This window comes from Rhinatrema bivittatum, chromosome 4 (genome assembly GCF_901001135.1).
Source record: "Rhinatrema bivittatum chromosome 4, aRhiBiv1.1, whole genome shotgun sequence".
NCBI classification, from domain to species: Eukaryota; Metazoa; Chordata; class Amphibia; order Gymnophiona; family Rhinatrematidae; genus Rhinatrema; species Rhinatrema bivittatum.
This window is the reverse complement of record NC_042618.1, coordinates 330,959,331-330,987,192: the sequence shown is the minus strand read 5'-3', so window position 1 is coordinate 330,987,192 and position 27,862 is coordinate 330,959,331. Positions and strand designations below refer to the sequence as shown.

The 27,862-nt window shown below is 43.4% G+C and overlaps 1 protein-coding gene across 3 annotated transcripts in view; it reads right to left on the bottom strand.

Annotated features, from left to right (window-relative positions):
• Positions 1–27,862, bottom strand: part of LOC115090827 — a 124,624-nt gene that overhangs the window by 46,834 nt on the left and 49,928 nt on the right. For all 3 annotated transcript variants that reach the window (XM_029600377.1, XM_029600379.1, XM_029600378.1), the window contains 2 exons: positions 24,891–25,021; positions 3,831–4,130 (listed from right to left, as the gene is read on the bottom strand). In XM_029600377.1, coding sequence (XP_029456237.1) covers positions 3,831–4,130; positions 24,891–24,975 — 385 coding nt within the window. In that variant the 5' untranslated portion in view covers positions 24,976–25,021. The remainder of the gene's footprint in view (positions 1–3,830; positions 4,131–24,890; positions 25,022–27,862) is intronic.

Below are 27,862 nucleotides of genomic sequence, written 5' to 3'. Positions count from 1 at the left end.
GTTGTGTTGACGCCTTTTGGGACCTTGCGCTTCTCTGACATGATGCCATCGATTGATCCCACCAAGAGTCTGACACCGTTGCTTGCCTCTGATGCAAGTCTGATGCTGTTGCAGTGTCAGCAACTTGCCCCATCGAGCTTTTCCATCAGGCGGTTGCCACCGAGGAGTGCAATGTCTCTGTTATCCACTTGGGGGGTCCTGCGGGTTTTCTGCACGATGTAGGGGGCTCTGTTCTAGACATGTGTTGTCTGACCCAAATCTGTCCTGTGCACTACTGCTTGTTCCTGAATCTCTGACAACAGCTGTTCCATGTTGGTTTGTTCTGCAAGTGTTGAGGTGTCCTCCTTCCGTCAGCTTTTAGGCTTAGCTGATCTCTGTCGTCCCTGATGTGCTTCCGACGGCCGCCTTGTATTAGGAGTTCTGCTCCTATTTTGGACCCTTGCCTTTCGGTTTGAAGTAGTCACCTCATTTGACATCGTCTCCTGGGCCAAGGAAGTCTCCGATATAATACAGGCTGTACTCTTCTCGGGTTGGCCCCGATCTCGTGTATTGGATACCATTTTTTGAAGGATGGGTCTGGCTGTAGGAAATTGCAGCAAAGCAAACAATATAAAATCCCAAGCATAATTTAACCTTCCCCTTTTTATATTTATTAATTATTATATATATATATATATATATTTTTTTTTTTAAATTACTAATCTATGGCCACCGCCATGTGCCCCTGAAAACATGGCCATCGCCATATGCCCCTGCAAACATGGCCGCCACCATGTGCCCCTGCAAACATGGCCGCAAAGAAACCTAAATGTAAGGCCGCAGGCCCGTATGGCATATCATCTGCAATTAAAAGCAATGCAGTTAAGCAAGGGCCAATGGCCCTTGAAAATGACACCATAACCTGGGCCGCTGGTCCTTTTAACTAGCAGGTAGAGGCTCTCAGCAAGAACTGCTGGCCCTTAAATAAATTAAACAATCTTGCGAGATTTTTAAATAAATTATACAATGTCAGCGACCCAAACTCACGTTTTTCCTATTTTTTCAATGAATAGCACTCCCCCCAAGGGCCGCTGGACCTTAAAATAATAACGCATTCTTGCTGGCTCTAAATAAATTGATTGACATGAATATAATGAATAGCATGCTTTTAAATGAATTAAAAAGAAAACAATCGCTTTTAAATCACCGCTGGCCCTTTAAAATTATGAATTCTTGCGGGCCCTTTAACTAAATTGGCCAATCGTTTTCAATTAATTTTTTTTTTTAATATACACAATACCGAGCTGAAGTTTGAATATCGCCCACAATGAAGCTCCGGGCCTCCCCTCCTAGAACGTGTGCACTGCCGCCGGAAACACAAAGGCACTGTCGCCGCCGGCGGAAACGAAAGCTGGAAGAGGCCTCACCCGACTCCCCCGTTGGAACTCGTGCTGCTGCGCGAATGCTGGCCAGAGGCTGAAAGCTAGACAGAGGCTTCCACCACCACCGTCACTCCGAGGCTCCAGCGAGGGCGCCGAATGCTGCACAGGATCGAGGGGACTCCCTGGCAGCTTCAGCCGCCGAACTCAGGGCCCGGTGAAAGCAACATGTGACCTGACACCAACTGAAAGCTCGTGGTGCCTAGCCGCTGCCGAACGCTACACAGGGTGCTCCCTCTAGAGGCAGAAGATACCGAGGCTGCCATGTCGCAGCCTAGCGCCGGACAGGGTCGGATCTCCTTGCTACTTGCCCGCGCTGAAGGTAAAGGCAGAAAAGCAAAACGAAACCCACCCGGCGGTGCCTGGCCAAAATGGGGTGTCACACATGCTGTGCTTCCCCTTTTCTACCCAGGCACTGCCTGCCGGGCCAGCCCCCCCCAGCCCCGCCTTCCTGCTCCCACCTGCCTTGCCTTCTTCGCTCACATTGTGCCCTGCTCCCTAATAGAGTCGCAGGCTCTTTGTACTTAGCATGCTACTGATAGTTATAGCCAGAGACATAAATGAACATCATCAGAACTTGGGAAGTACATATTTGTTCTTTCTTTTTTGTACTTGGTAATGCTTTTCCTTTACCATGTTATGAATTACTTTATCAAGACATCTAGAAATTTGTCATGTCAACAAAACTGTCTGAATCTTGGGAGAGGGAGAGATGCAGCTTCTTTATAAAAGATGCCATTCTTTTTTGTTTCATTGCACTAGCCTGATATGGATGTATGGACTTTATAACCAACATGCATATGTGCTGGATGCTTTTATATATTGTTTTGTGTTTGGTATCTTATGAAGAGTATAACACATTTTAAGCATTTGTTTTTTTTAAATACTTCCAGACTTTTGAGAATGGCTGGAAGTAGGGGCTGGATGTCCCTCTCTGTGTAACCATATTGTTAGATAACAGTCTAGTTAGTACTTGCCAACGAAGTCAGCAAAAACTGGCCCCAAAATGTTTGTAATATATGTTTTAAATAAGTGATCACCGGGAGTATAATCACAGCACTGTTCCAGTTATAAAAATATCATTATCTTTATATTGTCCCAACAATACTGTTCGATTGTCATTTCATCAAGGCATTTACTACATGTTAATAGCTGGCCTGGAGGAGGTTAAATCCTAAATACTTGTGGGTTATTGTCCATTTTCATGTAGATTTCAGGTTGGGTAACCTGATGCAGGCTGCAGGGTTGAAATATGGTGAATTTTAATGCTTTTCCCAAAATATTGCACTTGTCTTGTCCAGTGATTAAAGTGTGACATGTAAACCATACAATTTATTTTTGTTTTGCTTGTAGGTGTCTCTGTCAGGCAGTGTATCATTTATTAAGGATGTGCAATCATTTTTCCCGAATTAGGCAATGTCAACGAAATTGCCTAATTTGGAATGGTTTGGGAGAACCGAAAAACGATTGAATTTTTTCCGAAATTTCAGAAAAATTTCATTTTTGAGTTAGTGCACACTAACTCCCGATACTGCGCACTAACTCTGCCAACCTACTGACCCGAAAATCGGGGCCCCCGAAAAAAAAGCCATGAACTGCGGGAAAAATGAAATTTCTGTGGGGTGGGCCCCGAAATGAAGCTCGACACTAAATTATACCCGAAGCACAACTCTATCATTTACTCCAACTGGGGGAGGACGGGCAAGTTTCAAACTATCTGCTTTGGGACAGGGTCTGTGGGTACTTTGTCTTTGAAATTTGTCATGGATACAGGGCACTCTTGCACACTGTTTTCTGTGTGAGTAGATTAACTACAGAAAATATCACATATAGGGTTGAAAATACCAATCTAGGCAAGTTTTTTTCTGATCCTGCCCAAAATACACCCCGGGAACGCCTTCCCTAAATGAAGCTGAAAGTACACATGTTGTAGAACCCTGCACACATTTTTAGCCAGACTGAGGGAGGGTAATTTTTCAGACAGTTAAGTTATGCTCCTAAACCACTATTCACCCATGCAAATGTCATTGAAAATTGTCTTCATTGTGAACCATATGTTTGGTGACATGAATTCTTCCACGCCCCTAGGTCTCTGTGGAGAAGGGGGTCCCCAAACACGGTCCTCAAGGGCTACAACTCCGTCCGGTTTTCAGGATTCCCACAATGAATATGCATGAGATCTATTTGCATGCACTGCCCCCATTGTATTCTTTTTGGGCATCCTGAAAACCCGACGGGGTTGCAGCCCTCGAGGACCGACTTTGCGATTCCCTGTTTTAGTGTTATAATGACCCTGGCAGGTTTCTTTATTAGCTTCTTTTCTGCCTCCATTCCTACCCTTGGTAAAACAAAATGCAAATCTACCAGACTCAGTATCAGCTTTGCTCACCTGTACCTTATGCTTTAACTTACCAACATTCAGGAAAGCACGGAAATAATCATATCCTGTTTCATATTCAATGAACCATACGTATGTTCCTGTATCATCATTTGTAACATTTTTGATGCTGAGTGTTGCTGTTTTATTAGACTGAAAGTCAGTCAGGGAAATTCTTCCCTTATCTTGAGAATACATTCCATTATATGTATCAATGAGAGGTGAGCTTGATTTTAAATTATTTTTGCAGTGTTCCACTGTTACATGTTTTATTGAATCCCTGGCACTGCAAGTAATTAAAGTGTTGTGACATCTCATGGTCGTGATGCAACTTTCTGGAAATAAACAAAGAAGAAAACAAAATGGACATCAGTGGCTAAAACCAGGAGGCTCATGATCAAAAGAAGGGAAGGAAAAGGTTTTTGACCTAGTGGGACTCTGCTCAAGCTAAAACGAGACATTGTGTCTGTCTGTGCATGTTGGAGAAAGACCTGCATGTATATGAAAAAGCAAGTTTATATTCCTATTCACGTCTGTGAAACTGTACACATACCTGAAACACTGCTGAAATATGCATTCTGAGATTTGGTCTCCTCAGAATGACTATGTATAATTAAGGTTTACAATGCACATACTTTTAGCTGCTTTAAAAAGGGGCTCATGTTTAAGTTGGGGAAGTAAAGTATTTATTTATTTATTTATTTATTTAAAAGACTTGTATTCCATATATTCCACAATTCAAAGTGGATTCCATAGAAAATGTACATAATAATACATAAAAGGCAAAACTAAAACCAATAAAACAAACCAGTTCAATACATAAAAACATAACAAATACATAACACACACACAATAGAATTTTCAAATCGGTGCTTGCCTGTGCCTACAGAAATTCTCTGGTTACTCTGCGTAAGTGAATTTTTTTTTTTGAAAACTGACTACCACCAGGTTTGTATGTTAAATATTGCTCTCTGACATTGTACTTAGGCAGGCTACTGATAATTACCCCCAACATAGCCAGAGACATTAATGAACATCATCAGAACTTGGGAAGTACATATTTGTTCTTTCTTTTTTGTACTTGGTAATGCTTTCCCTTTACCATGTTATGAACTACTTTATCAAGACATCTAGAAATTTGTCATGTCAACAAAGTTGTGTGAATCTTGGGAGAGGGAGAGATACAGCTTCCTTGTAAAGGATGCCATTCTTGTTTGTTTCATTGCTCTAGCCTGATATGGATGTATGGACTTTATAACCAACATGGATATGTGCTGGGTGCTTTTATATACTGTTTTGTGTTTGGTATCTTAAGAACAGTATAACAAATTTTAAGCATTTGGTTTTTTGAATACTTCCAGACTTTGAATGGCTGGCAGTAGGGGCTAGTCTGAAATGCGTCATCATTCCATCATGTTTGCTATTGGATGTCCCTCTCTGTGTAACCATATTGTTAGATAACAGTTTTATAAAGTTACTGGCCTAGGGCTCAATTCACCCAATTTGAGGCTAAAATGGAGATCATAGGAAATACTTATTATAGGGCAAACATTACCATCAGTGGCTTTGGAAGATAAACAAGCAACAAATTTCATGTCTACTATCACTTTATTAGATGAGCTGCCTTGGTCATAAAGGGCTAATACACCACATTCAGATGGCTATACACAACTTATAATGAATTCAAGGAAACACTATTCCACTTTTATAAAGCTAGGATGACCTGACAGTGCTGGTATGCTTAAACCATGGCAAAATAGTGTAGGAAAAGTAAGGGCTGGGTGCCACACCTTCAATAGAGAAGCAGCTTAAAGAGAAAATAACTATCATGACAGTCAAACAACATAAATATTCTTAGGGTTTGATTTTCAAAGAGATAGACATGCATAAAACCTGTTTTATGCACATAAATGTTGCTTTGAAAATCAGCTGCGGGTTGTGTGCATAAAAGTATGATCATAAACCACTTTTGCATATACTTATTGGCACCGCAGAGAGGTGTTAGGGGGTGGGGTAGGGGGTAGGGGGGAAGGAGCATAAGAGCATAAATATGCCATACTGGGTCAGACCAAGGGTCCATTAAGCTGTTTCCAACAGTGGCCAATCCAAGACACAAGTACCTGGCAAGTATCCAAACATTAGATAAATCACAAGCTATTGCTTATAATTAATAGCAGTTTATGAATTTTTCTTCTAGTAACTTTAACTTATCCAAACCTTTTTTAAACCCATTTACAGTAACTGCCGTAACCACATCCTCTGGCAATGAATTCCAGAGCTCAACTATGCACTGAGTGAAAAATAATTTTCTTCAATTTGTTTTAAATGTGCTACTTGCTAACTCCATGGAGTGCCCTCTGATCCTTCTATTATCTGAGAGAATAATCAATTTACATTAAGTTGTTCAAGTCCTTTCATGATTTTGTAGACCTCTATCATATCCCCCCTCAGTCGTCTCTTCTCCAAACTGAACAGCCCTAACTTCTTTAGCCTTTCCTCATGGGGCAGCCATTCCAGGGGGCAGAGTTGGGCTGAAGGCGGCACATATGCATGTAGTTTTTAATATTAAAAACTATGAACCCAACTTTTAAATCTATCATCAGTACAATATTTTTGCATATAAGTGGACATGCAAAGATAAATGCTAATGTTGTATAAACTGTGTGGTGCGAGCTGCACAATTTATAAAATACTGCATATTTCTGCTCTGAAAGTTCATGCATACATTTTCCAGTACAGAAAATGCATACTTTCTCTACCCATTTTATAAATATAAATTCGTATATTTTACATGCAAAATAATCATGACACTGCATGAATAAACACCAAGAATTTAATGCAGAGCCAGCTATGTTATAAAGTATGTATGTGTTACATTTTTAAAACACTTGTGCATGTACTTGGAATCAGTTCAGCAATACGTCCGCCAGTTTGCTCAATCCTCCCAATTCACCAGACCTCACACCCAAATACTGCAGACAAGTCTGATTTTACTTGTGTAAGTCAATTAGTTGTGCAAAAGTGTACAAATAAGTTTGGTAATGTATACACATATATCTCATACAACTAACATGTGTAATTCAGAACCCCACCTGGAACCCCACTAAACCACCATTTTTCTTCCTGGTAAAATGTATGTGTGAAAATGAAAACACATACGTATTCATGATTTTTATAAAATAGCATCTATGACCATACATGCTACTTACACTTGTATATGCTATTTTTATGTGCAGAATTCTTTTGAAAATTAACTCCTATGTGCATAAATTTCTGCACACACGTTACATACTGCTTGGAGCAGGTGTAACTTTGAGTGAGATAATTTTTGCATGTACTCTGCCAGTTACTCATGGATTTTTAAAGCAAATTTATTGCCGAAATTCACTTTTAAAATTCTTGGTAAAGTCTGCATCTACCAAGTAAGTCAGACTTTACTACTATGTGAATTGTTTGAAAAGTATCCTCCCTGCATCTAAAAATCTCATCAGCTATTTCATGGAAACACAACAAATAAATGCAACACACCTTCCAGACAGCTCTTAACTGAGGTTTTGGGACTCTGGAATGAAGCACTTCCAGTGGCCCCTTCTTCATTCTTAGCTCCCGCTTTTGTAACCATCTCTTTTTCACCATAACTTCCTCTCTTCAGAGAAGATGAAAGGCAGTTTTCGCACAGATATTATGTAACATTCAGCACACAACACTTTGCTGACATTCACTGGTGCAAGATGCTAGGAAGCCTGTGATTTGGTCTTTTCAACAGCTCAAAGATGCTCTCAAATAGGGATGTGCATTTGTTTGATACAACTGGACAATTTGAAACAAATGGGACCCTATTTGTTTCATTCATGAGTCCCCAAAATAATTGAAGGTGAATGACACAAATATAATTCGTCCTATCTGAATCCATTTCCCAATGAAGTCTATGGCTTTTCTGCAACAGGTGGAAGTATCTATAGTAACCAGCACTCCCCTGTGTGTCAGGTGTGATCTCACCACCTTGCCAGAGCTAAAGCAAGTTGGTAAGATAATCAACCACAGGGCAAAATAGAGTGAAGCAATTTCTAATCTACCCTATCAATGCCCTATGGATCAAGTGAAGCTGACCCACTCCCACTCTGATGTCTCAGCATTTTCAAGAAGTTCTGAATATCTCTATAGATTTTGATCTACCTACCTGCACCAGATACACCAACTTAGAGGTCTTACTATTATCATTCTTCCTACCTGTCAATCCCCTTACACCATCACAGAAGTCTAACTGCTACTCCTCTGTCTGCCTGTCAATCCCCATTACACCACCATAGTGGTCTTACTGCTACCGCTCGCCTATTTGCCAGTCCCTTTGCACTACCATTTTCCAGGCAAGATATTCAGCAGCACAGAGCATCAGCACAGTTCAAAAAGAGCAACATCCCCTCATGAAAGACTTTTTTTTCTGAAAGGTGGCCTCATTAGGAGGGCAGTAAGATCTTTGGTTATAATTGTTGGATGCTGTTATTTACAAACATAGGGCCTCATTTTCCAAAGCTATCGCAGGCTTACGCTGTTAGCGCAAGCCTGTGATAGCTAGCGAAAGTAGCGCTGGCCTGCGCTACTGAAATTGGGGCAGAGTCGGCCCCAGAAGAGGAGGAGTCAGGGCGTCACCGGGGCCAACACCGTGATGACGGCGCGCACAGCGATCGCTGCCGGCTAGCGCAGGACCACCCCCCCGCCCCCCAGTAGCGCAATTTTCTAAAGTATCGCAGGCCTGCGATACTTTAGAAAATGAGGCCTACAATCTGTCTCTTTTGAAAAATATGGATTGTCTTGTTGAGATTGATTAAAGCCTGGATATCAAAAGTTATTTAGAGACCTGGACACTTTTTCATAGTGAATAGCATATGCATACTTTTTAAGTGCTTATTTCAATAAAAAATTCCTTTTGACAACAAGTATATCAGCCTATTCAGAAGGAGGTTGGTTGTCAACAGGAAGACAGACATCTTTCATGCCACTCTGCCTTCTTGCTCTATCCCTCATGGTATATCTTAGGGTTTTTTTTTTAGCCATTATGCATTGCTGCTATACCCCAGACTCTTCACCTTGGGATGTTTTTGCCACTGTGGTTTGCACTTTCATAGAAACATAGAAACATAGAAATGACAGCAGACAAAGACCAAACAACCCATCCAGTCTGCCCAGCAAGCTCTCACACTTATTTTCCCATATTTATCTGTTTCACCAACCACCAAGTTCAGGGCCCTTGTTGGTAACTGTTTGATTCGAATTTCCTGCTATCCACTGCCGTTGATGCAGACAATAATGTTGGAGCTGCATCAAAGGTGAATCATAAGGCTTAATGGTTAAGTTTAGTAACCGCCGCATCAAGCAAGTTACCCTGATGCTTTTTTACCCAGACTGCAGAGATCAATGCCTGTTGGATGTTGTCTGATTGTAAATCCTCTTTTCCACACCCCTGCCGTTGAAGCAGAAAGCAATGTTGTATATGCATTCAAAGTGAAGTATCAGGCTTAATTGGTTTAGGGTAGAACTTACCCAGACTGTGTAGTTCAGTCCTTGTTGGTTGATGTCTGAATGCAAATCCTCTTTTCCACATTTCCCCTTGCCATTGAAGCAGAGAGCAATGTTGGAGTAGCATTAACCAGCAGGTGAAGGCTTATTGAGTAAGGGTATTAATCACCAGGTAGTAGCCACCATTCCAGCATGCCACCCCATGGCTCTTCTCTTCATTCCCATCCTCTAGCCTTTATGGATCCACAGTGTTTATGGCATGCCCCTTTGAAATCCTTCACAGTTTTAGTCTTCACGACTGTTATGGTTTCGAGGTGTTTGAGTGGATTCTTGGGTACTGTGGGGATGACCAGGCCCACGGGGAGGAGCCACAGTACTAGGCAATACTCGAGATGCACAAACACAGAGTTCTGTCTTTTATTATACAGCTGATGTATGCCACCAGAGGTGGCAGTAGTGAGTGATCCAGAGGTAGCAGTCCAGGGACCCTCGGCAGAGGGAACCCATCTCTCCGAGATGGTAAAGGGAAATCCAGGTGTAGGTTCCCAGCGCAACAGAGCTGTAGAAGAGACAGACTGAGAAGTTAGATTACTCACTAAGTTGGTGGCTGTATGGGTGAAAATTCCAGCAGGCAGAAGTAGTTGACTACAGGCACTGTACCAGGGAGAGCAGGCCCTCGAGGAGCGAGTACCTGATCGCAGATAGGCACCTGAAAGAGAGCAAAGGGCCCCGAGGTTAATAAAATACCCCGAAGGGCAGAGAGAGCTTCCAGCGGCAGCGAGGAAGCGGCAGAGTAGCTCAGACTGGAAGCTTTCCATCCATTCACGATCCTTCCAATCCGATCCTTGCTAACTCAATGAGCTAGCAAACAAGAGCAGGCTAAATACCCGGATGGCGTGATGTCACTTGAGGGGGACGCCCCCGAGGTTCCCACCATGACGTGGATAAAGACGTGGGTGGTGCACGCGCACCCTAGGAGGCCCTTAGGAGAAACATGGCTTGAGGCCTTGCCATTGCCGTTCCAGGGACGCCGGAGAGAGCGACATGCAGACGCCGCGGTGGCCATCTTCCCAAGCTAGCGGGGAGAGCAGAGAAAAAGGTGAAGCACAAGGGTCAAAACCGTCTGAGACCGACAGACTCAACAACGACCTCCTTCGGAAGGGCATCCCAGGCATCCACCACCCTCTCCGTGAAGAAATCTTCCTGACATTGTTTCTGAGCCTTCCTCCCTGGACCCCTAGATCTACTGATTTTTTTCCAATGGAAAAGGTTTGTTGTTGACCATGGATCATTAAAACCTTTCAAGTATCTGAAAGTCTGTATCATATCACCCGTGTTTCTCCTCTCCTCCAGGGTATACATATTTAGGTTCTTCAATCTCTGCCACGAAGCGCACCCTCAGGCCCTGTTAGGAGCATGAAGGTGGTTCCATTTCAAGGAAGATGTGAGCTCTTGGATCACGGCACGGCTCAGGGAGGAGCCCCAAGACACACTGTGCGAGGTGAGCTGGTACGAGCATGGGTGAAGAAGAAGAAGCAAGGCTGGACTGAAGAGGCAGAGGTTATCTGGAACAGGAACAAGGTAGGCTCAGCCCTCAACTGGACCTACATGCACCAATGAAATCTAGCAACACAATGCTGGTCTCGAGATTAGCCCTCTGGCCACTCGATAGCCATTCTGGACCTGCTGCTTGGGAACGACGAGTACCAACGATGAGGCCAGATGGAGGCTGAGGGCAGGAACAAGAAGACTCAGATGAAGACTCAGGAAACTCGGAGGATTCAGACTCAGACTAGGATATTCAGGAGACTCAGATGAAGACTTGGATATTCAGAAGACTCAAGGGACTCAGACAAGGATTCAGGAAACTCAGAAGACTCGGACAAGGATTCAGGTTACTCAGAAGACTCGGACAAGGATTCAGGTTGCTCGGAAGTTTCAGGCAAGGATTCAGGAATCAGGCGAAAGTACTGGGTGAGAACTGGATTGCAGCACGCCCTACACAGCTGCCCATGGCTGGTTGCGGACCACGCTAAACGCGAAGCAGACTCCAGGCGAGGAAGTGGAACTTGAGACTGGAACATGATGAAGATTCAGTAGAGGCCTTACACAGCCGCCTGTGGCTGGTCGCGGACCACGCTGGAGCGGACCAGGTTCTGGCAGAGTCTTAGGCATGGATAGATGCAGGCACAAGGGACTCCAAAGACCCGGACAGGATTCTCGGAAGTAAGGAATTCGAGACAGAAGTCTTCCGGAGGCTTGCGCTGCAGACGAGAAGAAGGCCTTGTACCCCGAGGTGCCCTACACAGCCCCCCATGGGCTGGTCATGGACCACGACAGTGGCACACCAGGAGAGGTGGACAGACGAGGGACCTGGGGGCTGGATGAAGAGCTGAAGCTAAAAATCAATAAACTAGAAACTAGAAGATGAGACGGACAGAGTCAGGACAGGAACATCGGACATCAAGAACATGGAACATGGCAACTCAGGTCACGGGACATCAGCACATCAGGACACGGAACATCAGGAACAGAAGACAGGCGACGAGGGAGCTCCAATGAAGGACGAGACCAGGAACATCAAGGAGACGAAGATCAGGAACATGAAGAACACAGAACGAAGATCTATCAAGGCACAGGAAGACCACGGAGGACCTGGATCCAAAGAAGTCCACAGACGCTGTGAAGACTGGATCCAAAGGCCCTGAGGAACAGCAGCAAGGCCCTTTTATAGGGATGATCCGGGAGCAGGTTGATGACATCATCGAGGGCCACAGGGCTTTTTCCGCTGCTGGCCCTTTAAATGCTAAAGTGAGGCACGCACCCGTGCCTATGATGAACTGGAAGGAGCAGACACGTTGGCGGCATCCCTGCTGCATGAGAGGCCCAAGGACAAGTGGCTCCCTGCCATGAAAACGGAAGACGAGGCAGGCACCGGCAGAGACAGCCTCCCTGCTGTTCAAGGACCCCGGCAGCGGCTCCAGCCGCGAGGAAGGAAACGTCGGGCGGCTCAGTCCTGCTGTGCAGGGCAGGAGACAGCCACAGCTTCTGGGTCACGGAGGACGGCATCAGTGGCGGCCTGCTACATTCAAGGAAGGTTGGAGACTGCTGTGGGGCCGCCATGGGCAGGCTCACAACAATCTCTCCTCATAAGTCATTTTATGAAGACCATCCACCTTGTTGGTTGCCCTTTTCTGGACTGCCTTCATCCTCTCTCTGTCCCTTTGGAGATACGGTCTCCAGAACTGAACACAGTATTCCAGGTGAGGCCTTACCAAGGCCCTGAACAAGGGGATCATCACTTCCTTTCTCTTACTAGATATTCCTCGATGGAAGCGGTACAGAGAAGGGCGACCAGGAAGGTGGAGGATCTTCATCGCATGACGTACGAGGAGAGATTGAAGAATCTAAATATGTACACCCTGGAGGAAAGGAGGAGCAGAGGTGATATGATACAGACTTTCAGATACTTGAAAGGTTTTAATGATCCAAAGGCAACGACAAACCTTTACCATAAGAAAAAAATCAGCAGAACCAGGGGTCACGATTTGAAGCTCCAGGGAGGAAGATTCAGAACCAATGTCAGGAAGTATTTCTTCACGGAGAGGGTGGTGGATGCCTGGAATGCCCTTCCGGAGGAAGTGGTGAAGACCAGAACTGTGAAGGACTTCAAAGGGGCGTGGGATAAACACTGTGGATCCATAAAGTCAAGAGGCCGCCAATGAAGAGTGGGTGACTCGCCAGAATGATGGCTACTGCCTGGAGACAATACCCTTAGTCAATAAACATACACATGGTTACTGTGACTCCAACATCACTCTAAGATTCAACAGCATGAGGAAATGTGGAAAAAAGGATTTGCACTCACAATGACGGGAGTAGCTGGCTTGTTACGGCGGTTACTACCCCAAACCAAATATCCAGATTACTACCTCCACCTTCCTCTATTCCTGATGCCTTTCAACTAGCTTGATCACTCCATTCTTATACTTCACTTTCAATGCATATCCAGCATAGTTCTCTGCTTCAACAGCAGGGGAAAAGAAAAACTGTTACTTCACACATCCAGCAGAGCTCTCTGCTTAAACGGCAGGGGAGAAGAAAAAAGGGTTCGCACTCACAAAGCGGGGAGTAGCTGGCTTGTTACGGCGGTTACTACCCCAAACCAAATGTACCTGATACTTCACTCTCGACGCATATCCAGCATGGCTCTCTACTTCAACGGCATCGGAGAAAGACTGATACATCACGAATTTCCAGCATAGCTCTCTGCTTCAACGGCAGGGGAAAAGAAAAACTGATACTTCACGCATATCCAGCATAACTTCAACGGCAGGGGAGAAGAAAAAAGGATTCACACTCACAAAGCGGGGAGTAGCTGGCTTGTCACGGCGGTTACTACCCCAAACCAAATGTGCCTGATACTTCACTTTCGATGCATATCCAGCATAGCTCTCTGCTTCAACAGCAGGGGAGAAGATAAACAACCAATAAGGGCTGTATAACATAATCTGGGTAAAAACAAATAAGCATGGGTGTAGCTTGCTTATTGCGGCGGTTACTACTCCTACTACCTCTAACTAATCAAGCTAGATATTTCACTTGGATGCAGCTCCTCCACCGCTCTCTACATTAATGGCGGGGGTGGAAGGGAATTAGAACCAAGAGCTAAGAGAAACAGATAAGTATGGGAGAAGAAATGAGGGAAGCTTGCTGGGCAGACTGGATGGGCCGTTTGGTCTTCTTCTGCCGTCATTTCTATGTTTCTATGTTTCTATGTTTCTATATGCAGCCCATCATTCTTCTGGCTTTAGCTATCGCCTTGTCACATTGTTTCGCCAACTTCAGATCATTAGACACTATTACCCCAAGGTCTCTCTCCTGCTCCATGTGCATCAGCCCTTCACCCACAATCAGATACAGTTTTTTAGGATTTCCACACCCCATATGCATGATTCTGCATTTCTTGGCATTGAATCTCAGCTGCCATATCTTCGACCACTCTTCCAGCTTCCTTAAATCCCGTCTCATTCTCTCCACTCCTTCCGGCATGTCCACCCTGTTGCAGATCTTAGTATCATCGGCAAAAAGACAAACCTAACTTCTATCCCGTCGCTCAGAAAGATATTGAACAGGACCGGTCCCAAAACCGATCCTTGCGGCACTCCGCTTAACACCGCTCTTTCTTCAGAGTAAATTCTATTTACCATCACACATTGTCTTCTGTCCGTCAACCAGTTTGCAATTCAGGCCACCACCTTGGCATTCACTTCTAAGCTTCTCATTTTATTCACAAGCCTCCTGTGTGGGACCGTATCAAAAGCTTTGCTGAAATCCAAGTAGATGACATCGAGCACTCTTCCTTGATCCAATTCCCTAGTCACCCAATCAAAAAAGTCAATCAGATTTGTCTGACAGGACCTTCCCCTGGTGAATCCATGCTGCCTCTGGTCCAGCAATTCTTCTGACTGTAGATAGTTCACTATTCTTTCTTTCAGCAGCGCCTCCATTACTTTTCCCACCACTGAGGTGATGCTAACCGGCCTGTGGTTTCCAGCCTCCTCTCTGCTCCCACTCTTGTGAAGCGGGACCACCACTGCTCTTCTCCAATCACTCAGCACCACTCCTGTTTCTAGGGATCTATTGAACTGGTCATGCAGTGGACCCACCAGCACATCTCTGAGCTCCCTCAGTATCCTGAGATGAACCTCAGCAGGCCCCATGGCTTTGTCCACTTTCAGTTTTCTTAGCTCTTCCCATACATTCTCTTCTGTAAATGGAGTTTCATCTACTCCACTCCCTTCCAGTTTCTTGTTAACCAGCGACGGTCCTTCTCCAGGGTCCTCTTTAGTGAACACCGAACTGAAGTATTCATTTAATATTTCTTCGATTTCTTCGTCTCTCTCCACACATTGATCTTTTTCACCTTTCAATTTCACTATACGATGTTGGACTTTTCTCCTTTCTCTGATGTATCTGAAAAATGTTTTGTCACCTCGCTTTACCTCTTTAGCAATCCTTTCTTCCGCTTGACTTTTAGCTTTCTTGATTACTTTCTTTGCCTCCCTCAGTTCCACCAGATATTCTTCCTTGTGATCTTCCCTTTGGGATCCTTTATATTTCTTAAACGCTGTTCTTTTAGCTTTTATTTTATCAGTTACCTCCTTTGAGAACCAGATAGGTTTCATTTTTCTCTTGCTTTTCTTTACTTTTCTAACATATAGATTAGTTGCCTTGGTAATTGCTCCTTTTAGTTTGGCCCACTGTTGTTCATCTCTCATTTTCTCCCAGCCTTCTAGCTCTTCCTCCAGGTACTTCCCATTTCAACAAAGTCCATGTTTTTGAACTGCAAAACCCGGGTCTTCTTGCAACTTCTCCACATCCTATTTGTGATATTAAACCATACCGTTTGAAGATCACTGTTGCTGAGGTGGGCACCCACCCGGACATTAGAGACATTATCTCCGTTAGTGAGCACTAAATCGAGTATAGCTTCCTCCCTCGTGGGTTCCATTACCATTTGTTTGAACAGAGCCCCTTGCAGAACATCTCTCTAATACTGTTAGATTCTGCAGAAGGGATTCTCCAGTCTACATCCGGCAGATTAATATCTCCAACAATCACCTCTTCTCCCTTCTTTCCCATCTTTTGGATGTCTTCAATCAGATCTCTGTCAAGTTCTTCCATTTGATTTGGAGGCCTGTAAACCACTCAAATAAAAATGGATGCCCCATCATCTTTTTTTAGGATGGCCCATAATGCTTCTTCTTTGCCCCATCTTCCTTGCAGCTCAGATGCTTGGATATTGTTTTTGACATAAAGAGCCACTCCTCCCTCTTTTCTGTCCTCTCTGTCCTTCCTTATCAAGTTATAGCCCGGTATGGTCATGAGATGGTCATGAGATTCCGTGCACCCCATCTCTGTGACAGCAACAATGTCCAAATCTGCCTCCACTATTAGGACTTGCACATCTGGGATTTTATTGCCCAAACTACGAGCATTTGTGCTCATAGCTTTCCAGCTTTTCTTGTTCAGGTTACTGCTTTTCTTGGACTCCCTTTGTGACTTATTTAGCTGACTTTTGTTATCCATTTCACCCTTTTCCTTTACATTTGTATTTCGGGGGTGACATTCTAATTTCCTTCTGCCACCCCCGGCATCTAGTTTAAATGCCTTATGACATAGGATTTGAATTTATCTCTTAGGATTCTTTTTCCTGCCACAGACAGATGTAAACCATCTTTGACAAAGAGCTTTTTACTGTTCCACACATGGCCCCAGCCCCCAATATATCCAAATCTTTATTCTTTACATCAGGATTTGAGCCATACATTGAAGTTATCAATATGGCTTAGCCTCTCCTTCCCCTTTTCATGATCAGGTAACACTTCTGAAAAGGTAATGGTTGTTGCCATGTGACTAATCTGCTTCTCTAGAGACTGGAAATCTCTCTGTACCGCTTGGATGCTGTTTCTAGCAAGGTCGTTGGTTCCCAGATGCATGATAATATCAGCTTTAGAATCTTTGCTTTCTTCATTGATCGCTTTGACTATCTGAATAGCATTTCTGCCGGCCGATGATCCTGGAAGGCTTTTAACTGTAGTGTTTCCCTCGAAAAGAGTTCTCAAATTAGTGCCTCTGATGATAGAGTCATCCAGCACAATGAGCTTTTTCCTTTAGTTATTGATTTGTATTATGGAATTTCTGTATGCACTGGGTTTCTTCTTTCTTTTCAGATACCACTTCAATCTCTTTCACAAGAGCTTCTTCATTATCTAATACAGAGAAGGCGTTTTGTGCTTGTGTCAGTTGAAAGAGCGTGTGTCTCCGCATCACAGGTCTTACTCTACCAGAGCCCACTGTAATCCCATTGTTTTTTGGGATCCTTAATGCCCTGTGTGAATAGGAGGGGGGGGGGGTAGACATGTGGCTGCACAGTTGTGAAGAATGGATGTCTTTGGGTCACTGGTCTTATCCTATCTGTGCCTACTGTAAACCCCTTTTTCCTTGTCTTTTAGTTTTTCTGTGGTAATGGGGAATTAATTCCTGAATAATGTAAAGTGGGTGAAACTTTCTTTATTGCAGCTAATTCAGCTTTAACTTCAGCCAGCTCCTTTTTCAAGGAAGAGAGTTCTGAACAAATGGGGAAAACCCTAAGTTTCCAGATGATTTCCCTCAAAATAAAGGCTCCACAATAGTTACATTGATAATCCTCATTTTGGTAAATTTATTTGATGGATAATACCTGAGGAATTACCAAATTTCCAAATTATCTTGTTGCCAGTTATGTATTCAGGCAGGCTATATCAGAAAAACAAACCCAGGGGTGGTGGGTAGAGGGGCAGGAAGGGAGAAGTTAAACAGTTAACATTTGGCCAGGGTTGTTCACTGGATACTGTATCTGCTATTGATTTTGAACGGACCCAATATCTAGGAAAATATAGAGATTATAAGGCTAGCACTACACAAAAAAACAGAAAAATATAACCAAGAGGCCCTCTAAAATAAGGATAAATTAAACTTTTTCTTAGCTCTTCACAAGAATCTGTAGTTATGGCTGTCTCCTTGATGTTGCGCTCAGGGGTAGACCCTTGTCCTGGAGCAGTGGAGAACGGCTCCCTGGTAGGGACCAGGAAGCAACTGCCCCCAGGGGGCGGAGCACCGGAGACAGAGGCTAGGATGAGCTTCACTACTGGAAGCCTGCGGTCCCCCTGGGTGGAGCCCATAGGGACCTGGGCCGCTTGGACTTAGGTGGGCCTCGCAGGGTCTCCTGGATAGATGATAGACAGGCGTACCCACAGACAGGAGGGGAGCGCGATCGGGTTCAAGACTGGAAGTCAGATGGATCAAGAAGAACCAGAACAGTATAGGCGATGACAAGACAAGGAACGGAGTCAGAATCTGGAGACATGGTCAATCAGAAAGAGGTTAGAATCCGAGGGTCAGTCCAAGGAGTGGTCAACAAAGCAGAGGTCAGGTTACGGAGGTCAGATGAGGTCAAAGGCAGGCCGAGGTCAGAAGGCATAAGAACATAAGAACATAAGAACATGCCATACTGGGTCAGACCAAGGGTCCATCAAGCCCAGCATCCTGTTTCCAACAGTGGCCAATCCAGGCCATAAGAACCTGGCAAGTACCCAAAACTAAGTCTGTTCCATGTTACCATTGCTAGTAATAGCAGTAGTTATTATCTAAGTCAACTTAATTAATAGCAGGTAATGGACTTCTCCTCCAAGAACTTATCCAATCCTTTTTTAAACACAACTATACTAACTGCACTAACCACATCTTCTGGCAACAAATTCCAGAGTTTAATTGTGCGTTGAGTGAAAAAGAACTTTCTCCGATTAGTTTTAAATGTGCCACATGCTAACTTCATGGAGTGCCCCTAGTCTTTCTATTATCCGAAAGAGTAAAAAACCAATTCACATCTACCCGTTCTAGACCTCTCATGATTTTAAACACCTCTATCATTTCCCCCCTCAGCTGTCTCTTCTCCAAGCTGAAAAGTCCTAACCTCTTTAGTCTTTCCTCATAGGGGAGCTGTTCCATTCCCCTTAGCATTTTGGTAGCCCTTCTCTGTACCTTCTCCATCGCAATTATATCTTTTTTGAGATGCGGCGACCAGAATTGTACACAGTATTCAAGGTGCGGTCTCACCATGGAGCGATACAGAGGCATTATGACATTTTCCATTTTATTCACCATTCCCTTTCTAATAAGTCCCAACATTCTGTTTGCTTTTTTGACTGCCACAGCACACTGAACCGACAATTTCAATGTGTTATCCACTATGACGCCTAGATCTCTTTCTTGGGTAGTAGCACTAATATGGATTGGAACCTAACATTGTGTAACTATAGCATGGGTTATTGTTCCCTATATGCATCATCTTGCACTTATCCACATTAAATTTCATTTGCCATTTTGATGCCCAATTTTCCAGCCTCCCAAGGTCTTCCTGCAATTTATCACAATCTGCTTGTGATTTAACTACTCTGAACAGTTTTGTATCATCCGCAAATTTGATTACCTCACTTGTCGTATTTCTTTCCAGATCATTTATAAATATATTGAAAAGTAAGGGTCCCAATACAGATCCCTGAGGCACCACACGGCCCACTCCCTTTCCACTGTGAAAATTTAATCCTATTCTCTGTTTCCTGTCTTTTAGCCAGTTTGCAATCCACGAAAGGACATCGCTACCTATCCCATGACTTTTTATTTTTCCTAGAAGCCTCTCATGAGGAACTTTGTCAAATGCCTTCTGAAAATCCAAGTACACTACATCTACCGGTTCACCTTTATCCACATGTTTATTAACTCCTTCAAAAAAGTGAAGCAGGTTTGTGAGGCAAGACTTGCCTTGGGTAAAGCCCTGCTGACTTTGTTCCATTAAACCACATCTTTCTATATGTTCTGTGATTTTGATGTTTACAATACTTTCCACTATTTTTCCTGGTACTGAAGTCAGGCTAACCGGTCTGTAGTTTCTCGGATCACCCCTGGAGCCCTTTTTAAATATGGGGGTTACATTAGCTATCCTCCAGTCTTCAGGTACAATGTATGATTTTAATGATAGGTTACAAATTTTTACTAATAGGTCTGAAATTTCATTTTTCAGTTCCTTCAGAACTCTGGGGTGTATACAATCCAGTCCAGGTGATTTATTACTCTTAAGTTTGTCACTCATTTCTACCACATCTTCTAGGTTCACCATGATTTGGTTCAGTCCATCTGAATCATTACCCATGAAAACCTTCTCCAGTACGGGTACCTCCCCAACATCCTCTTCAGTAAACACCGAAGCAAAGAAATCATTTAATCTTTCCACGATGGCCTTATCTTCTCTAAGTGCCCCTTTAACCCCTCGATCATCTAATAGTCCAACTGACTCCCTCACAGGTTTTCTCCTTCAGATATATTTAAAAAAGTTTTTACTGTGAGTTTTTGCCTCTACAGCCAACTTCTTTTCAAATTCTCTCTTAGCCTGTCTTATCAATGTCTTACATTTAACTTGCCAACGTTTATGCTTTATCCTATTTTCTTCTGTTGGATCCTTCTTTCAATTTTTGAATGAAGATCTTTTGGCTAAAATAGCTTCTTTCACCTCCCCTTTTAACCATGCCGTTAATCGTTTTACCTTCTTTCCACCTTTCTTAATGTGTGGAATACATCTGGATTGTGCTTCTAGGATGATATTTTTTAACAATGACCATGCCTCTTGTACACTTTTTACTTTTGTAGCTGCTCCTTTCAATTTTTTTCCAACTATTTTTCTCATTTTATCAAAGTTTCCCTTTTGAAAGTTTAGCACCAGAGCCGTGGATTTGCTTAATGTCCCTCTTCCAGTCATTAAATCAAATTTGATCATATGATCAGTATTGCCAAGTGGCCCCACCACCATTACCTCTCTCACCAAATCCTGTTCTCCACTGAGAACTAGATCTAAAATTGCTCCCTCTCTCGTTGGTTCCTGAATCAATTGCTCCATAAATCTATCATTTATTCCATCCAGGAACGTTATCTCTCTAGCGTGTCCCGATGATACATTTACCCAGTCAATATTGGGGTAATTGAAGTCTCCCATTTTTACCACACTACCAATTTGGTTAGCTTCCCTAATTTATCTTAGCATTTCACTGTCAGTCTCACCATCTTGACCAGGTGGATGGTAGTATACTCCTATCACTATTGTCTTCCCCGACACACAAGGGATTTCTACCCATAAAAATTCAATTGTGCATTTAGTCTCATGCAGGATGTTTATCCTGTTGGACTCTATGCCATCGCCTCCCGGGTGCTCCTCTCTGTCATTGCGATATAATTTATACCCCAGTATAGCACTGTCCCATTGGTTGTCTTCCTTCCACCATGTCTCTGAGATGCCAATTAAGTCTATGTCATCATTCACTGCTATACATTCTAATTCTCCCATCTTACTTCTTAGACTTCTGGCATTAGTATACAAACATTTCAAAGTTTGTTTTTTGTTTGTATTTTCATTCTGCTTTTTAATTGATAGGGATAAGTTAGAAATTTTTAGCTCAGGTGAGATTTTAGTTACAGACACTTGGACTACTTTTCTTATTATTGGAACCTCACTGTCGGGATGCCCTAATTCTAATGCATCATTGGTATCCTTTGAAGATACCTCTCTCCGAACCATGTACTGCTGAGTGACTGTCAGCTTGCCCCTTTGTTCTAGTTTAAAAGCTGCTCTATCTCCTTTTTAAACGTTAGTGCCAGCAGGCAGAGTAGTCAAGGAGCAAGCTGAGGTCTGAAGGCAGGCAGCAGGCAGGAGGGTCGAGGAACAAACCGAGGTCAGTACCAGTGAGACAGTCCGGAGGTACTATCTGAGGAGATGACAGACGAACACAGGAACAAGAGAACACTGGAACGGAAGGATGCAGGAACAAGGCTGGAACAGAAGAATCCTGGAACGAGACTGGAACAAGGCTCAGAATGCAGTGACAATCTAACACAATACTAACCCGATTGCCAAGGCAGGAAGTGCAGGCAGGAACTTCCTTATATCAGGCAGTCAATCAGGGCGCACCGCGGAGCTAGGACCCACCCCTGGCCCTACAAGAGACCAGGCGGTCCGTGCGCTCGTAGGGGCGCGGCCAACGCCATGCAAGGCGCCGAACTGCGATGTGAGGCCTGGACCGCAATGGAAGGCCCGCGACCTTCTCCGCAGGATGCCGAGGCCTGGAAGAGCTCGCAGCTGCCGCCAGGGAGGCTGACGTGGAACCAGAGAGGTGAGCAGGCCTGTGCGCAGGCCGAACGCGGATGGGGTGTGCAACACTTGAAATTTAAAGCAGACTGAAGACTTGATTGCTCCCTGCAATGCACTATGAGTCACCTGCCCAAAGCTGAATAGCCCAATACCTTTTCTTTTTTGGTGGGTTTTTTTTTTTTTTTGCTTAAACAAACACACAGCAATTTAATGCAGCAATATTAATATCTAGGAAAATATAGAGATTATTAGGCTAGCACTACACAAAAAAAAAGAAAAATATAACTAAGAAGCCCTCTAAAAGAAGGATAAATTAAACTTTTTTCTTAGCTCTTCACAAGAATTTGTAGTTATGGCTGTCTCCTTGACATTCAAAGCAGATATATTTATGCCATTTTTTATGCTGCTTTATCCCTTTATCAGTGCCCTGAGGTTTTTTCCTGCCATCTTTTCTCTTGTATTCCTCTTTCATTGCCTTAGGATGTTGATGTCACTCTTGGTGGCAATTTATCTCTTGTGCTGCCTTTGAGGAATCATACCACGATTATTGGTGTTCTCTTTTGAAGCCGTGGTGTGTTCATCCCATGCCAGCTGCTTCTTTGCTTCTGTGACAGTGCCTTGGAGATCTTATGCTACACTGATATCTCATTCTCCCTTTACGATGCCTTAGGCTATTTATGCCGTTTTGCCATAGTCTAAATAACTGAGTGCTTTTCTCCTTCTGATGATGTTTTCCCACAAATTTCATTAGAATTGAGAAAACCTAGTTCTGGATCCCAAAATAGGCTGTAGTGGCTGTAGTGGCAAACAAAATAACAAAATAAATAAAAAAAATATATATATATATTTCATTTTGAAAATAAAGAAACAAATTGAGGAATCATATCACTGTTATTGTTATTATTGTAATATATTATGTTTTACATTGTCTTGTGAGATTTTTATCAGGAAGGCAATTAAAAAGTATTTTAAAATAAATAAATAAATGAAATTGAGGTGCCCACAAAATGAATGAATGAACTGAAACAAATATTTTTCTTCTGCACATTCCTTCTCTCAATCAAGGTGTTACGCGCCCCGCCCGCAGCCATCCTGCGGGCGGGCCTGCTCACTTTCATGGTTCCACAGAGGGTCCCAGGACGACCTCCCTCGCGGTAGTTGCCAGTCCTGCTAGGCCCTAGCATCCCATGGTGGCGGTCGCCGGGCCTTCCACTGCACGCTAGGCCTCACACCGAGGTTCGGCGTCCTTGGCCATGTTGACCATGCCCATATGCGCGCACGCGCTGACTGCCCGGACTCAAGTAGGGCCGAGTGCAGGTCCTAGCTCCGCGGCGCGCCCTGATTGATCCCCCGATATAAGGAAGTTCCTGTCTCTGCTTCCTTGCCTTGGCAATCGGGTTGGTTTGTTCTAAGATTGCCTCCGCACTTGTACTTGTTCCTGCTTATTCCTAGTCTCGTTCCAGGATCCTTCTGTTCCATTCTGTTCCTGACCGTTCCTGCATCCTAGTTCCTGTATCCTACTTGTTCCTGTATTCTCTGTCTGACTTACTGGTACTGACCTCAGCATGTTCCTGACCTGCCTGCCTGCCTGCCTCAAAGACCACAGTCTGTTCCTGACCTGCCTGCAAGCCTGCTGCCTGCCTCAAGACCTCAGCCTGCCTTTGACCTCATCTGACCTCTGGTACCTGACCTCTGCTTTGCTGACCACTCTTCGGACTGACCTCTGGACATTGACCTTTGCCTGCCTGACCTCGTCTCCAGATTCTGGCTCTGCTCCTTGCCCTGTCATCACCAACTCTATTCTGGTTCTCCCTGTTCCAACCAGCAGCCACCTTTGAACCCGATCACGCTCCTCCTGTCTCTGTGGGCATGCTGGACTTTCACTCTCTTAGGAGACCCTGCGAGGCCCACCTAAGTCCAAGCGGCCTGGGTCCCCGCGGGCTCCTCCCGGGGGGGACCTCGGGCTTCCAGTGGTGAAGCTCTTCCTTGCCTCTGTCTCCTCCAGTGCTCCGCCCCCTGGGGGCAGTTACCTCCTGTTCCCTTTCAGGAGGCATTCCACCTCTGCCCCAGGGCAAGGGTCCACCCCCGAGTGCAACACAAGGACCAGGTAGAAAAATTGATACAGAGTCAGGGGAGGGATGGAGGAAGGGAGGTAGCAGCCAGGTGAACTATTTATCATCCAGAAGAATAAAGAGTGTGGCATGGGCTATCTTCCATGATTTTCCAGGGGAGCAAAAGAAAAAAAAATTTCTCCCATAGGAAAGAAAAAGGAAAACCGATCAAACTTACTCCTGCTCTGAGCTTTATCTTGGAATAAAGATCTTGGAAAGGTGATTAAAAGTCACATAGCTAGATGAGTGAATAATTGTTTGGGGGCTAAACTGGAAGCAGAGTGGAGTCTCATAATGAGTAGTTTAAGTGGGGACAGCCTCTTCCATGCTCTAAACATATTTTTTGCAGACCTTTCCAAATAAGGTTTTGAGTTTTTCAAAACAACATGAATAGAGCTGAAAACCCGTTATTGGTCTAGTGGAAGCCCAAACATCTGTGAGAGAATTGAGCCATTTGCTTCTTTTTCTGTTAAACCAAATTTTTTTTTTATTAATGTGTATCTTTAGATTCTGAAAATTCTTCTATATTTAGTTATCGTGGGACTGTTTAATTTATTATGATTAAAATAAAAATCAGTCAATTCTGCCCTGACTGTCATGATGGAACTGTTTAGACTTCATGCAACTCATGACACTGCAGCTCAACTATATTTTTATATTACAAGACAAAATTTGATGGATAAATACCATAAGATGAAGCCATGATAAAATGATAAAATTAAACTCACTGGCTGAAGAAATTTCACAGAGATTTTCAGCAAGGACAATTCGAAGTAGCAGGATACTCAGAGATGTCCAACATAGTAAAGCCATAGGGCATTCCAAGTCGTTGTCTTGAAGAATGGTTAGAAATGTTGTTCTAATAGATAAAAATAGTCTTAAGTGTGAGAATTAGGACTGTAACGTACTATTTATGTTCACAAGGTGTTTTTAGAAGTAGCTTTAAAATAGATTTTAAGTAGGATACATCTAGAACATCAGTTTAAAATGAGAACATCACACTGTCCGAATCAATGTTCTGTCAAAACAGTAAACAATTCATCTGTTTATTCTAATTAAGCATAAAAAATCATTCATTATCTTCAACTTAAATGTATTTTTAAATATATGTTTAGAAGACATTTTCAAGTAAATTTCAAAAGGTGCGCAGATAAACGTGCACAAAGATATGCTTAATTTTATATTGTGTGTGCACCATTTAAAACACCCCTAATGCACGTAATCACAAGTGACTGGTAAGAGAGAGAGAGAGAGCGTTTAGGGTGGCATGCATATTAGTCTACTTTTTATACCACTGTAGGAGGGTCAACCAGTAACTCAAGGTGAGGTTTTGGTGGTGGTCTAGGGTGGGGAGGGGGGCAGGTTTACATGCACAATCAGAGGTACAAACAGCACAGCACATATCAGTGAAGAAGATTTGGAGTGAGGAAAGCTACTCAAAGTTAAGATTTGTACAATATACTCTTGCCCTAGATTGATAGCAGCTAGGTAGAGAGTGCATCAAACTTGACAGAGAGCACAATGTACAAATCTCATCTTTGTTTAGCCTTCCTCATTTCAAATCACATCAAATCTTCACTGCTGTGTACTGTGCTGTTCGCACCTTTAATTGTGCATGTAAAACTGCTCTCCAAACCCTAGACCACCACCAAAACCTCACCTTGAGTTACTAGTTCACCCTCCTACAGTGGTATAAAAAGTTCACTAATATGCATATCACCCCAGTCTCTCTCTCTCTCTCTCTCCCCCTTCCCACCCAAAACAGAATTTATAAAAACTACTGTTTTCAGGGATAACGCACAGCTATCGCATGTCATAACACTACGGAAAAAAAAGGTGTAGTTATTGCCTGCAATAACATGTTTATCACATGCATTACCACATCTCATTTTCATTTACTCCTCCTAAAATCCACCCGCTTGAATACATTTTTTTAATTTTCATACGTGATGCTTCGTGCGATAAATAACACATGCGTTGTCGTGGGCATTAGGGCCCTAACGCAAGTTGATGAATGACTCTATTTGTAAAACCTCTGATAATGTTGTGTAACCCTTTTTTGGTGAGCTGGATGTGTTCCAAAGGGCCATAAAAACATTTATAGGTAGGTACTGTCTCCATGGGCTTGTTTTACCTTTTTTGCTTGTCCCAAGGTATCGGTCCTTTCTATTTGTGAGAGGGTGACTTTCAAGGCCTAGGTGGACCAAAAGTACTTCCATTCCGTATTGTATAACCATTAGATTTCTGCCAGTCCTGGTTTCACAGCACAGTACATTCACTTAGAAAAACCAAGACTGGTTCTTTTTGTTCTGAAAAAGTGCAGCCAGCGAGTAACCCCTAATGTTCAAGGAAATGTGGCATTGCATGATCTTTTATACGTAAATTAAGAAAATGTTGCAATATCTAAACCTATTGGATAGAGGTTACCCTAATATAGAATATCTCTTAGACCCTCTTCTTCTTCTTTTGGAATGTTCAATTAAAAGTTTATACTCCCCTAACAGGCTGTAAGTTGATCACACATCTGCCAGCTGTAATTTAGCACATACGTAGAATTAACAAGAAGCTCTGTTTATTTAATGTTTTCACAGGATTTTGATATATAAAAAGTAAACCCACCATCCTTAGCCTCAGTAGAAAATAGCTCAGATTAGGAGGGTTTCTGACTGGAAAAATGGTAAAATCTCAAAAGGGAGACTTAAGGCTAAAACTGCAGGTTGGAATTGTATAGTTTTAGCCTCTCAGAGATATTTTACAAATTTAGTAACATGTTTATTATAGGAAATAAACTTGTGTCTGGGAAGGAGGAATGCATAAGGTCCCTCCTTGCCTATGTCACAATCTTACAAGGCTTATATACATTTTTTCCTGATTTTCTTTGCCAAGTATTTCCTGATTTTCTTTGCCAAGTATTTTGCCAAGTATGTTGCGATAGCAAAAGCCAAGTATTTTGCGATAGCAAAAGCCAGAAGAATGCTGGGCTGCATAGAGAGAGGAATATCGAGTAAGAAAAGGGAAGTGATTATTCCCTTGTACAGGTCCTTGGTGAGGCCTCACCTGGAGTACTGTGTTCAGTTCTGGAGACCGTATCTACAAAAAGACAAAGACAAGATGGAAGCGGTACAGAGAAGGGCGACCAGGAAGGTGGAGGATCTTCATCGGATGACGTACGAGGAGAGATTGAAGAATCTAAATATGTACACCCTGGAGGAAAGGAGGAGCAGAGGTGATATGATACAGACTTTCAGATACTTGAAAGGTGTTAATGATCCAAAAACAACGACAAACCTTTTCCGTAGGAAAAAAATCAGCAGAACCAGGGGTCACGATTTGAGGCTCCAGGGAGGAAGATTCAGAACCAATGTCAGGAAGTATTTCTTCACGGAGAGGGTGGTGGATGCCTGGAATGCCCTTCCGGAGGAAGTGGTGAAGACCAGAACTGTGAAGGACTTCAAAGGGGCGTGGGATAAACACTGTGGATCCATAAAGTCAAGAGGCCGCCAATGAAGAGTGGGTGACTCGCCAGAATGATGGCTACTGCCTGGACACAATACCCTTATTCAATAAACATACACATGCTTACTGTGACTCCAACATCGCTCTAAGCTTCAACAGCAAGAGGAAATGGAAAAAAGGATTTGCACTCACAAAGAGGGGAGTAGCTGGCTTGTTACGGCGGTTACTACCCCAAACCAAATAT